The 13,879-nt window shown below is 46.3% G+C and overlaps 1 protein-coding gene across 3 annotated transcripts in view; it reads left to right on the top strand.

The window, feature by feature from the left end:
- PRKCQ (protein kinase C theta) overlaps positions 1 to 5,490 on the top strand; it is a 109,783-nt gene extending 104,293 nt beyond the window's left edge. For all 3 annotated transcript variants that reach the window (XM_027121573.1, XM_027121574.1, XM_027121575.1), the window contains 2 exons: positions 2,133 to 2,261; positions 4,467 to 5,490. In XM_027121573.1, coding sequence (XP_026977374.1) covers positions 2,133 to 2,261; positions 4,467 to 4,622 — 285 coding nt within the window. In that variant the 3' untranslated portion in view covers positions 4,623 to 5,490. The remainder of the gene's footprint in view (positions 1 to 2,132; positions 2,262 to 4,466) is intronic.
- The last annotated feature ends 8,389 nt before the right edge of the window (positions 5,491 to 13,879 follow it).

Genomic DNA, 13,879 nt, shown 5'->3' with positions numbered 1-13,879 from the left:
ACACACACACACACACACACACACACACACACACACACACACACACAGTGTGCTAATTTCCTTTAGTGGAAGGGAGGTGTTCTATGGACCACAGAGGAGAGACCATCCAAAACTAGAAGTAGGAAGGGGTTGCTCATCATTTAGGCTCTACTGATGGCTAGACCCGTGGTCTTAAGCAAGTTACTTAGCTACTCTGAGCCTCAGTTTCTAAAAGCTTTCTGCTTTTAGAATCTGCCTTTAAAGTCAAGATGGTCTCGTTGAGGCCTCTAGCATAAGACCTGACTCTCAAGGGACATTGGGTGGGATGAGTGATGTAACCAACTATGTGAATATGACTTGAGGAGAGAGAGCTCACCATGGGTGGAGGTAATCAAAGAAAGCTTCACAGAGAAGAGGGGGTATAAGCTGAATCCTGACAGGTGAGTCAGGATTTAAAGCAGAAGAGGAAGAAATGGGAGTGGATGTGGGGAGAGGGAAGCCCTGGCAAAATGGAAATGTCATTGGTGAAGGGCAGAGGTAGGAAAGGCAGATGCGTATGCAATGAGTGGACGTGTCCGGATGGAAAAGAAGGTCACAGTGAAATCAGAGGACGAGTGTCAGCATTGCAGAGAGCCTGGAAGATGGGCCTAGGGGTTCAGGGGATGTTAGGACTCACGGGACATAAGGACCACCTTGTCTGACCCTTCATTTTACAGGTGAGGGAACTGAGACTCAGAAAACTTGCCCCAGGCCAAGAGACTGAATGACAGTCTCATGTTATATCCACTATGCAGTGATTTTCTAATGGGGTGCTCTGGAACCCTAAGTTTCCATAGAGGGGCCTCAGTGGCCTCCGTATGAAAAAGGGGAGAGGAAGCTGGGGCCATTCCAACAATTTACCACTTGGATATACTAGGTGGTCGCATGAGGTCTCACTTGGGCTTTTAGAGGAGTCTCCTAATTAAAAAAAAAGAAAGAAAAAAATCTCCACTTTGCTACAGCATGGTAGTTAATTAGTTAGTTAGTGATTATAGACTAGAGCTTTTGAAGATTCTGACTACACATAAGACTGACTCTTCTTATGAGAGGGATAAGCAAGAGGTTCATGCAATACAGATGCACGTGGAGGTCCAGTCCCGCCAGAACTTCATGAAAAATCACTGCACTTGACTTGGATTCTGTTTTCAAGACTCAGAGTCTCCATGATACCCTGTAATAAGCAGTTATTTGATACATAAACATCTAGCTGACGTAAGAGAAGAGGTAACTACTCCAGACCCCCAGGACGCGAGACTATTCTAGGACTCTTCTACTTCCTTAAAGCCCTTGACGTGTTTTATTTAAGTTTGAAGAGTTTCCAGGTTTCTTTCCTGTGCTGGCCAACGTTCATTTTGACCTCATGGGGGAAAGTAATAGGAGAGGGGAGCGCGCAAAGAGGAAATACATGTGTGATGGGTCAGAGATGATTAAAGATGATTTGAATAAAGTATTCGTGTCCAGCAGGTTTGCAGGAAGGAAGAGTGATTCCGGATACTCAGGTGCCTTACAAAATACAAAGCTGATTGCCAGGGGCTAGTTTATGTCACACCTGAAGTGAGCTTTTCTTTAGAGCAAGACTGTAATCCTAAGAAAGCAGCTTTTAAAGAAATCAAACTTGATCGATGGACAGTAAACCAAACAACAAACACATTGGTCACTTCCTTTCTGCTGTTGGCTTCTACAGACCAGGAATTAGCACACACCTCTGTGTGTGCGTGCGGGCGTGTGTGTGTATTGTTGTTGTTGTTTTAACCCACAAAACAGCCCTGTGAGGAGGATACTTCCCTCATCTTACTGATGAGAGAACTGACTCTGTAACTTGCCAGGTCCCATGAATAACAACACAGGGCAAAGCTGATTTCAACCCAGGTCTAGATAACTCAAAACATTGCACTTCTAGAGCAAAGCCCAGACTCTGAAATATTCAGTAGACTTGTTGCCGCTGGTTTGACTTGAGTTGATAGTTTATGGTGGTTGGTAGAAAAACAAAGTTCGGAAGTCAGGTGGCAGAAGCCGGGCCCTTCTCTTAGTGGAGTCAAGTGCGTGCTGTCCTGCCTCCCAGGGGCCTGGTTCATCCCTTGAGAAGTAACTGCTCCCCTTCTGCTCCCTTTCAGCTCTTCGTAAGAGAACCTGAAAAGCGCCTGGGGGTGAGGGGAGACATCCGCCAGCACCCCTTGTTTCGGGAGATCAATTGGGAAGAGCTGGAAAGGAAGGAGATTGACCCTCCGTTCAGGCCTAAGGTGGTAAGGAGCCTCCGGGGCCCTGTGGTCCTGCCAGCACAGTCCTCACATCACACCCAGGCTGCCGGGGCCTCGACTTCCCACCCACCCTCTGCAGTTCTTGGAAGAAAGTCTTCTTTAATCAGGCTGTTGGTCTGGGTGGGAGGGGGTGTTACTCACTGGCAGAATTTAACCTGTGTGATCAAATGTATTTGTGTGAAGAACGGATCACCACGTGTACATGCCTTAGACTGAACATGTATATGTGGGGATGATCCTCAGATGCCATGTGGAGCTTTGCACAGGGTGTGTCCAGGCTTCAGGGTCACAGTCCGCATGACCCAAACCTGAGCATAAACCCTGCATCCTTTGACAGGAGTTTTGGATCCGTGTTTTCTGTGATATTTATGAAAGTTTCTCAGACATTTGTCATCTGTTCATATAACTACAGACCCCAATGGTAATCGGTAGGTGTTTCTTCATTTAAGAAGTAAACTGATACTTAGAAAAAGCCTGGTCTCTGAATTCCCATGTATATACCCACCAGCAAGAGCCACCAACCTCCCCGAGAAAAGGCAGAACTTCCTGGGTCACCATAAAATGAAGCAAAGATGAGATGAAAAAAGTTCCGGAGATGGATGGCCCAACACGTGAATGTGCTTCACGCCCCTAAACTGTACATTAAAATGGTTAGAATGGTCATTTTTAGGTTATGTACATTTTACCTCAACTTAAAGAGTAAATAATAATTTTTTAAGGAGGACAGCAAAGTGGTGGATTTGCCATCTTTACCCATTCCTGGTGATTCTGGGAATAAGGTAGCAACGACCTGGGTAGACACGAACCATCTTCGCATGGCGGTGGCACAGGCTTGTGGATTTCAAAGCAGAGCGTTCACTCCAGAAAGTATCTTCTGTTATTAGTCGTGCCAGAAGCAGCCCTGTGCCCCCAGGGCAGGAAGAGTTACTTGTGCTCAACATTTGTCCTAAGCTCTGGAGATGTTCCAAGGGTCCTACCGGCTGGCCTCTAGCACTCTTATTAGGCGTAACAGCACCATTGCTACTACATGGGTTAATAATTTGTTTATGATATGATGAATTTTTGCCTTTTTCCAGCTCATCAGAACAACGTCATTCATGTCTCAGCTTCCATGGTAGACTGCAATGGACTCAAGATTTTCCACATAAAAATCAGACATTTCAGCTCTGCTTTCCCTATGCGACAATTCCCAGTTCCTCCCGTAGGAAGGGATTTCCCTGACCCGTGGTCTGAGTGGCTGTTTGTAGGCAGAGACCACAGACCACTGGCCTCAGCAGCTCAGGGGCCCCCGTGAGGGTGGGATGGGCCTGGATCTTAGTCACACTCACGTAAGGGTGACATTTGATTACGGCTGCTTTTAATCTTAGAAAGCTGAAGTATACACCATACTGAACAGTATTTATAAATAGGTCTCTTTCTCTGTCATGGGCACCAGTGGACCAGGTGACCAGAAGGGAGCTCACCCCAATCTGTGTTGTCTCTGGAAGACAGTCCAAGATGTTTAATAATAAAATTCATGTGGGATTCTTTTCCCATATAGGCCATTACAGAGTATGAGTCGAGTTCTGTGTGCCACACAGTAGGTCCTTATTAGGAATCTAAAACGGAGTGGATACCTGTATGTGTATGACTGATTCACTTTGCTGTATACCTGAAACTAACACAACGTTGTAAATCAGTTATACTCGAGTAAAAATTTTAAAAATAAAAATAAAAGAATAAAATTAATGTGGGTAGGGGAACCAATGGTAGTGAAGGATACTGATCACCGGGATATATAATCTGCAAAACTCCTGCGATCCTGCGCCCCCTCTGCTCCCACCCCAACCTACCACTCCCCCCCTCCACTGTCCCCTGTAGACTAAAAAGACAGAGATCAAATTGGGGCTTACCACTTTCTCAAAGGTTGTCAGTCCTGCTTCATGTAAAGTTATTTGAATGTACACATCATGGAATTCCTGTGTACGAATTTAATTACACTACTGATAGGCTGATGAGTCAGGATCTTAGAGATGTTCAATAAAGGCCCTATACAGTCATCTATCAGTATTACTTTCGTTGATTGGCAGGTGCCAACGTTTTCTTATGCAGATTAGAGCCTAGATGACAAAAGCCATGTCTTGAATAAATCATGAATTCAGTGGCTGATTTTCCTCTCTTTTTCTCCCCACCCCTTAAACGCTGGTCAAGAAATCACCGTACGACTGCAGCAATTTCGACAAAGAATTCTTGAATGAAAAGCCCCGGCTGTCATTTGCAGACAGAGCGCTGATCAACAGCATGGACCAGAACATGTTCCAGAACTTTTCCTTCATGAATCCAGGGATGGAGAAGCTGATATCCTGAACTCGCCTCTCCAGACACACGAAGGGATTTGCTTTCTCTCTGTGAACTGGTTCAAGTGACACTTCTTGGGTTCCTTTTCAACTTGGAAAAGAAAAGAAACACTCAACAATAAAGGCTGAGCTCTTTGACCTCCTCACGGACTTTGCATCTGTAGCCAACAATAAAGGCTGAGCCCTTTGACCTCCTCACCGACTTTGCATCTGTAGCAGAAGCCAGCTCTACTTCACTAATGACGGTGCCCTTTGGATTCTCCCCTGTCATCTCTCACAGCCACTCTTGAAGTTAGGTCCTTCCTTACTGTAGTTATTTACTTGAAGATGGTTCTCCGCACTGTGAAAGATTTGAAAACTTAATTCCACTCTAAGTTATGGCTCTTCACCTGGGCACCAACTGCTGATCAGTGACATACGTGTTGACTCAAGGAGCAGAGTCCAGACTTCTCAAGACTGAAAGTGCACATTGCCTGGCGTAGCACAGGCATCCACTCGGCCGCAGACAAGTAACCACTAACCCATTTTATTCTGTTCACACCTGGGCGAGGGTCAAGGGTAGGGGGTAGGGGAAGCCCTGAACAGGTTCTTATGGGAATTCTTCATAATAAACATGCTTGTAACTTGAGATTTACACATTCATTCATTCTGATTTAGCCATGAAATTCACAGGCAAGAGGAAAGTGGCGAGAGTTCGTGTCATCCACGTGCCAGACGCCTACTCTGGTTGTCTTGTCAAGGTAGAATTAAATTTAGGGTCCAATAGAGTCATTTTACTCCTGCCAATAAAACCTTTCCATCCATCCATTTTCCGTTGATTTCAGTATCAGTGGCAGTTTCTCATCACCATCCTCACATTAGAACAGGAAAAAAAAAAATGAAGTGCATAATTCTTCTAGAGAAAAGATAACCCATCCCTTTATTATACCATTACTGATGATTTGATGACTCCTAAGTCTCTTGAGAGAGACATCCTTCAAGACAAAGACCCATGCATGGTATTTGCAGTGATGTTATTTAATAAGAATTCTAGCTATCCATGTTTAAAATATCTGTGCTGTGTGTATATTTTGATAAAATGTTGTGACTTAATGACAAAGAGGTGCATATGTAAAAATGGAATAAAAAAAAGAAAGAAAGATGCCTCTTCATAGTTTAATTCCCTACTTGCCCCTCCCCCTGCTCCAAACTTGGTTCTGTTTTAGTTATCATCAAAATGCAGCTAGAATTAATGTTTTAAATTTTGAGAATCATTAAAAATCCCCAACAGGAGAGAAACTCAGATAACCTTTAAGTTATTAGTATTATATTCCTCCTTTCCTTCCCCACAAGATTTCTTTTTTTTTTTTTCCACTCACTTTCCAACATACTTTATTCCAGATTCCCCACACAGCCTTCAAAGGACCTGCAGGATGAGGTCTTTAGCCTCCTGCTCTCAACTTTGCTCAACTGGCTTCAGTCCTAGTGGTTTCCCCACCACCCTGACACAGTTCTGCCTCAGGGCCTTTGCACTTCCTGCTCCCAGTACTTGGGATGCTCTTCCCCCCACAAGCTTCTTGAAGGAGTGATCTCCAACCCCAGAACTCAGCTCTGCCCTCCAACTTCTCTCCTGACACTGCATCCCCCAAGGACGCCCTCTTGCCAGTTCATGTGAAATGTTCTAGCTCCTCATCTACCCCTCTGCAGCTTTTTATACAAGGAAAGACCCTCTCTTTGATCTCGGCCCCTCGGATGTTCTGACACAGCCCTTTGCTCTTTCATCCCCTCCACCTTTGATTACCCACCCCCTGCTACCCCCGGCTGGCCCCTTTCCCTCCTTCCCCAAATCACCTCCAAGTCCCCTCTTCCCTCCTTGCTTTCACTTTTCCTTGGTCTTCTCCTCCCACGCCATGCCTTCACGAACGCGCAGTGCAGACAATCTCAATCCTCATCCCCAGTTCCAGCCTCCTGGGATCAGACCCACCCCAAAGAAGGAATTCATGGTGGTCCTTACTTCTCTTGTGTCTGCTTTTAGTTAGATAAAGAAAGCTCCAGGAAGGCCTCTCTCTGCATCTACTGAATCTCAAATATCTCTAGCTTAAAATAATTTTTACTATTTATGAAATATAAAAATATTATCTTCAGAAATCAAGGTTATTATCCCACACCCTCATGTTCAAAACGCTGTGTAATCTTCCCTGGCTGAACCCCATCCAGGGCGCCCCACCTTGTCCCCAGACAACCTCCCTACCATCACCTTTCATCTCTGCCTTTCACTCCCCTGTGCTCCCACTAAGCCGGATTTCTTAGCACTGCCCGTGAACCCCCATCGTTTCCTGCCTCCAGGCCTTCGGGAAGCTAGTTTTTCTGCCTCGAATGCCGCATTCCCACAAGTTCATGTCTTCCTGTCTCCCAAGACCCACTTCAAGTATCAAGACTGCCATGAAACACTCCCGACTTGAGCTGATGTGTCTCTCACCTTGTTAAGGTCCCATCCTATTGTATTTCTCTGTCCATTTCCCAGGCACTCACCATTTTTTCATCAAGCTCTACAAGCATCTGCTTTGCCCCTCTTTCTGGACTGGACACCCCTGAGGGCAGAATCTCTGTCTGGTTTGTCTCTGTCCTTGCCACATTTCCCTGGTATATTCGGGCTCAAAATGAGTTGTTGGGCAGGTGAGGAAGTAAATGAATGCACTGTGTGGTGTCTGAATGGTGGCCCCTCCAAAGGTACGTCCACCTGGCACCTGCGAATATGACCTTACTTGGTAAATGGGTCTCAGCAGGTGTCATTAAGTTAAAGATCTAGAGGTGAGAGCATCCTAGATTTTATGGCTGGAACCTAAATCCAACATCGAGTGTCCTTACAAGAGACAACAGGGAGAAGAGAAGGCCAGGTGAAGATGGAGACAGAGATTGGAGTGAAGCAGCCCCAAGCCCAGGAACACCTGGGGCCACAAGAAGCTGGGAGAGGCCAGGACGGGTCCTCCCCTAGAGCCTGCAGAGAGAGCGTGGTCCTGCCAACACCTTGACTTTGAACTTCCGGCCTCCAAAAGTGAGAGAAAATACGTTTCTGTTGTTTTCAAGTCACCCAGCTTATGGTAATTTATGACAGCAGCCTTGGGAAATTGAAACACACTATTCTATGAAGCCAGCAGTGCGTTAGGAGAAGGCGGCAGTGAGCTTTGTGCCATCCTGCCCATCCGGCCACCACACGTGCAGGCGGGCCATCCCATCCCTGCCAGGCCTTCACCTCCCTCCTCCCATGGCACAACCTCCCACCATCGCCCAGCTTCTTGTCCACGTGAATTCCCCATCGCGGTTCTTACTCTTCTCTCCATTTTTGTCCTGTCACCTCACTTCCCTCGCCTGCTTTTTCCCTCACTGGCCTTCAATATCCTCTTTGACTGCAGAGCTCAGCTTTTCCGGACACACAGGAAGAAAGCCTCTCTCCGGCGCTTCGTGAGTTGGCATCCTGCCGGTGGGACATCCACACCGCGGTTTATAAACGTGTCAATGTGGTTAAAGAACATACCCAGTGACACTTGTGAAAGCGCAGGAAGGATGACTGTTCAAGGCGGGCTGCAGCGATGGGTACTGCAGTAGCGGCGAGACTGCATGGGAAAGCGGGGGTTTATAGAGAAGGGACGGGGTGCGGGGTGGCGGTGAGGGGCAGGGCAGTGGAGGGAAGATTACTAAGAGGAAACAGCAGCGGGAAGGTGGATTCTGGCTGAACCGACCTATCGGGATCTTGCTGAGGTAAGCCAGGTGATCAGACCTCACCTGGGGGATGAGGAAACCAACCAGGTGCCCCGAGTGAGGGTTCTGGTTAAACTGACTTAGCGAGATTCTTGCTAAACTTGGACAATGCAGAGACAAACAGAGAAACCCTTAGTTGAAAAAGAGTTCAGGAAGGCTGAGTGGAGTTTGGTCAAGGGGAGAATCTTTGACGGTATCTAGAACAAAGACCCCAGCTGCAGCATCGCGAGGGCTTTGGGGTCACAGCTAGTGAAGCTTTCCTCTTGGTGCCAGAACTACTTCCACACAATCTTGAGAGCTTGTTGGCCCCCCTACTGTGAACACACTGGTTGAAAAAAATCACTTCCTATGATCCCATGTGTAAGCCGAGATGTGCTGGGGACATGGGGAGCTGCGGAGAGACTGTGGGTTTGGAAACCAGACAGACCTGAGGTCCAGTCCCAGCTCAGCCATGATAAGCTTTGCAGCATCACTTACCTTCCTGGATGAGATTTTCCCACCTATAAAATGGAGCTTATGGTCCATTATGAGAATAAAAGATGCCCCTGCACAGTGCGGGGAATTAGCGGATGCTTCCTAATGAGAGTCACTTAATATTTTCAATTTGATCATGAGCCTGAGGGAAGATTATCTATCTATCTATCCACCCATCCATCATATCTATCTACCTATCATCTATATCTCTAGCTATTGATATAACTATATCAATATATCGGTAGATGATAGATAGATAATGATGGATGGGTGGGTAGGTAGGTAGATGGATGGGTGGATAGACAGATAGGTAGTCTAGAGTGTCTTATAAGTCAAATCAGCAACAAGAGGAATAATTCTTGATTGTCTCTGAGAAGTAGCTCAGAAACAGCCTCTCTGACATTAACTGAGAGTGTTGTGTCCAGCCACCTGGGCCTTTACAGTGTGGACAAAAGAAGACAACACCATTAATGGCAGGGAATTCTTTTTTAAATGCACATCTCCTAGTTCACATATGGTCTTCAAGTTCAGAATGTCTTCTAGGTAGAGTCCATTTATTTTGTTTCCCATCCTGCTACCTGACAAGAGAAGATTTTTGGAAACAGACAGTCTGGTCCAGAACAATTTCAGCCCTGGCCAGGGTAAAGACAAATACCAACTGAAAACAGGAGCTAATTCTCCCTGTTGAAAATGAGAGAAGAAACTTCTCCCTCTCCTCTCCCTTTTCTTCCAGAATTTCTTTCTCTGTCTTTCTCAAATGTATGTTAAACTTTACAGAGGTCTCACCACTCAGGAATGTTTTCTCAGGGACCTGGGAGCCACCTTTTTGAAGTGCACACATCAAGGGAGATAGAGCGCCTCTCTCCCGGTTCCCTTGGGAGCATAAGAGCTTGACCTCATGGGCACCTGGCTTCGATTTGCAAAACTACCTCCTGTCCTAAATATATGAGAGTTTTGTTTCTCCTTGGAAATAAAGCCAGTGCAGGTGGTGCCCCAATTACCATGAGAAAGTGAGGATAGACTATGAGTGGGAAAAGACCCTGTAAAGTTGCCTCACTTGAAGACCAGTGATTGCTTCTCTTGAGAACAGGTCTATCACAGGTTGTGTCTGCTTGGCCATCTAAGGGGGTGAAATTCCTTTCTGTCTTTGCAAACTCCCAGCAGGTTGACTGTGACGCACATCACAGTCTGGTTTAATGCCCCCGTGCTCCCGCAGGAATACAATGGTTTTCTTTCTCTGCTACCTTTGTGGAGAGGTTTTCTGGATTGAGGGAAGATTTGGGTTTTTAAAATTATGTTTCTCCAACACCAGCTTCTCCTAGCTCTCAACAGAAGGAAGGGATTTGGGAAAATACAAGAATTATTTTGACCCCTGCCTTGGTCAGCCCAATTTCTCCTAAAGACAGCCGGGCATAAAACAACTCTAATACTCTATTTAAGGCACACTTTTGTGCTTCCTTCTAAAACACTGTAATGAGAGCTTGGAAAACCATTCAGTGTATTATTCATTCGACATTTTTTTTCTTTTTTTGCTCCTCAATCAGAAAATCATTCAACAGTGTTTATTGTGCACCTACTACGTGCCTAGAAGTACCTGGCTTGTCTTTTGGGATTCTCCCGAAGAACTTTGTGAATTTTCCTCTCTGCTCCCTATTTCACCTGAGATGTGTGCTACTCAAAACACCAGCCAAAATTTGGTAACTGCAGTTATGAGACGTGACTGATTTCTTTTCATCCATGAATTTCTCTTCTACGGACTAAAACCTTTTCTCTTAAATGGGGACAGCATTCCTTGAGCATCTCCCTGAATCTGTCTTTAGGGCTAGTCTTGCTGTTTCCTTCCAGAGAGCACCCTTTGCTCTGAGCTCTAACTAAGGCACTTCAAGGCAAGGTGGTGGATTAGTTTGTACTCAGAATCAGCTGTCCTTTTCCTGGAGACAAGATCCCACACTCCTGCAAAGACTGCACACCTGGGGCTGGGCCTTCTGGGGAAAGTAAGCAAATCAATGGACTAGCTGAAGTACACAGAGGACAGAAGTTTCCAGACAGGAAAATACATTAGAGCCAAATGTCCAGTGCTGCAAACATTTGGATAAAGAGTTTGAAAGTCATTCCATAGGCAAGGTGAAGACACAAACTCTGCCAGCGAAGTACTACAAAATCTTCAAAGCCTAACCACCAGAAGCATACATTTCAAATTTTTTAATTAAAAGAAATAAAAGAGTTTCATGCCAACTGGGAAGTGCATTTTCTGGAACAAAGACCCACTCAGAGTTTTCTACATATAAGATCATATGACCGGAGGAGCTTCAAGACGGCGGAAGAGTAAGACACAGAGATCACCTTCCTCCCCACAGATACATCAGAAATACATCTACATGTAGAACAACTCCTACAGGACACCTACTGAACGCTGGCAGAAGACCTCAGACCTCCCAAAAGGCAAGAAACTCCCCACGTACCTGGGTAGGGCAAAAGAAAAAACAGACAAGAATAGGGAAGGGACCTGCACCAGTGGGAGGGAGCCGTGAAGGAGGAAAGGTTTCCACACACTAGGAAGCCCCTTCGCGGGCGGAGACTGCAGGTGGCGGAGGGGGGGAGCTTCGGAGCCACGGAGGAGAGCGCAGCAACAGGGGTGCGGAGGGCAAAGCAGAGAGATTCCCGCACAGAGGGTCGGTGATGACCAGTGCTCACCAGCCCGAGAGGCTTGTCTGCTCGCGGAGCTGAGGCTCGGGCTTCGGTCTGAGCGCAGGGAGAGGACTGGGGTTGGTGGCATGAACACAGCCTGCAGTGGGTTAGTGCACCACGGCTAGCCGGCAGGGAGTCCAGGAAAAAGTCTGGACCTGCCGAAGAGGCAAGAGACTTTTTCTTGCCTCTTTGTTTCGTGGTGTGTGAGGAGAGGGGATTCAGAGCGCCGCTTAAAGGAGCTCCAGAGATGGGCGCGAGCCGCGGCTAACAGCGCGGACCCCAGAGACGGGCATTAGACGCTAAGGCTGCTGCTGCCACAACCAACAAGCCTGTGTGCGAGCACAGGTCACTCTCCACACCTCCCCTCCCGGGAGGCTGTACAGCCCGCCACTGCCAGGGTTCCGGGATCCAGGGACAACTTACCCGGAGAACGCACGGTGCACCTCAGGCTGGCGCAACGTCACGCTGCCTCTGCAGCTGCAGGCTTGCCCCGCATCCGTACCCCTCCCTCCCCGCGGCCTGAGTGAGCCAGAGCCCCCGAGTCAGCGGCTCCTTTAACCCCGTCCTATCTGAGCGAAGAACAGACACCCTCAGGCGACCTACACGCAGAGGCGGGGCCAAATCCAAAGCAGAGCCCCGGGAGCTGTGTGAACAAAGAAGAGAAAGGGAAATCTCTCCCAGCAGCCTCAGGAGCAGCGGATTAAATCTCCACAATCATGATGTACCCTGCCTCTGTGGAATACCTGAACAGACAACGAATCATCCCAAATTGAGGAGGTGGACTTTGGAAGCAACGATATATATTTTTTCCCCCTTTTTCTCTTTTTGTGAGTGTGCATGTGTATGCTTCTGTGTGTCACTTTGTCTGTATAGCTTTGCATTTACCATTTGTCCTAGGCGTTCTGTCTGTCCGTTTTTGTTTTTGTATAGGTTTCAGCAGTTGGTATCATTGGTGGAATGGTTTTTTGGTTTGGTTGTTCGCTTCTTTCTTTTTTTATAACTTTTTGCAATTTTTTAAATAATATTTTTTATTTTATTTATTTTATCTTCTTCTTTCTTTCTTTTTTTCTCCCTTTTATTCTGAGCTGTGTGGATGACAGGCTCTTGGTGCTCTGGCCAGACGTCAGGCTCTTGGTGCTCTGGCCAGACGTCAGGCCCCACGTCAGTGCACTGAGGTGGGGGAGCCAAGTTCAGGACACTGGTCCACAAGAGACCTCCCAGCTCCACATAATATCAAATGATGAAAATCTCCCAGAGATCTCCATCTCAACGCCAAGACCCAGCTCCACTCAATGACCAGCAAGCTACAGTGCTGGACACTCTATGCTAAACAACTAGCAAGACAGGAACACAACCCCACCCATTAGCAGAGAGGCTGCCTAAAATCATAATAAGGTCACAGACACCCCAAAACACACCACCAGACATGGACCTTCCCACCAGAAAGACAAGATCCAGCCTCATCCACCAGAACACAGGCACTAGTCCCCTCCACCAGGAAGCTTACACAACCCACTGAACCAACCTTAGCCACTGGGGACAGACACCAAAAACAACGGTAACTACAAACCTGCAGCCTGCAAAAAGGAGACCCCAAACACAGTAAGATAAGCAAAGTGAGAAGACAAGGAAACACAGCAGATGAAGGAGCAACATAAAAACCCACCAGACCTAACAAATGAAAAGGATATAGGCAGTCTACCTGAAAAAGAATTCAGAATAACGATAGTAAAGATGATCCAAAATCTTGGAAATAGAATGGAGAAAATACAAGAAACGTTTAACAAGGACCTAGAAGAACTAAAGAGCAAACAAACAATCATGAACAACACAATTAATGAAAATAAAAATTCTCTAGAAAGGATCAATAGCAGAATAACTGAGGCAGAAGAACGGATAAGTGACCTGGAAGATAAAATAGTGGAAATAACTACTGCAGAGCAGAACAAAGAAAAAAGAATGAAAAGAATTGAGGACAGTCTCAGAGACCTCTGGGACAATATTAAACTCACCAACATTTGAATTATAGGGGCCCCAGAAGAAGAAGAGAAAAAGAAAGGGACTGAGAACATATTTGAACAGATTATAGTTGAAAACATCCCTAATATGGGTAAGGAAATAGTCAATCAAGTCCAGGAGCACAGAGAGTCCCATACAGGATAAATCCAAGGAGAAACACGCCAAGACACATATTAATCAAACTATCAAAAATTAAATACAAAGGAAAAATATTAAAAGCAACAAGGGAAAAACAACAACATACAATGGAATCCGCATAAGGTTAACAGCTGACCTTTCAGCAGAAACTCTGCAAGCCAGAAGGGAGTGGCAGGACATATTTAAAGTGATGAAAGGGAAAAACCTACA

This window comes from Aethalodelphis obliquidens, unplaced genomic scaffold (genome assembly GCF_003676395.1).
Source record: "Aethalodelphis obliquidens isolate GAN/ISIS:26980383/991018 unplaced genomic scaffold, ASM367639v1 scaffold23, whole genome shotgun sequence".
NCBI lineage: Eukaryota > Metazoa > Chordata > Mammalia > Artiodactyla > Delphinidae > Aethalodelphis > Aethalodelphis obliquidens.
Note: the sequence above shows the minus strand (reverse complement) of the source record. Positions and strands in the feature narration are given on the sequence as shown.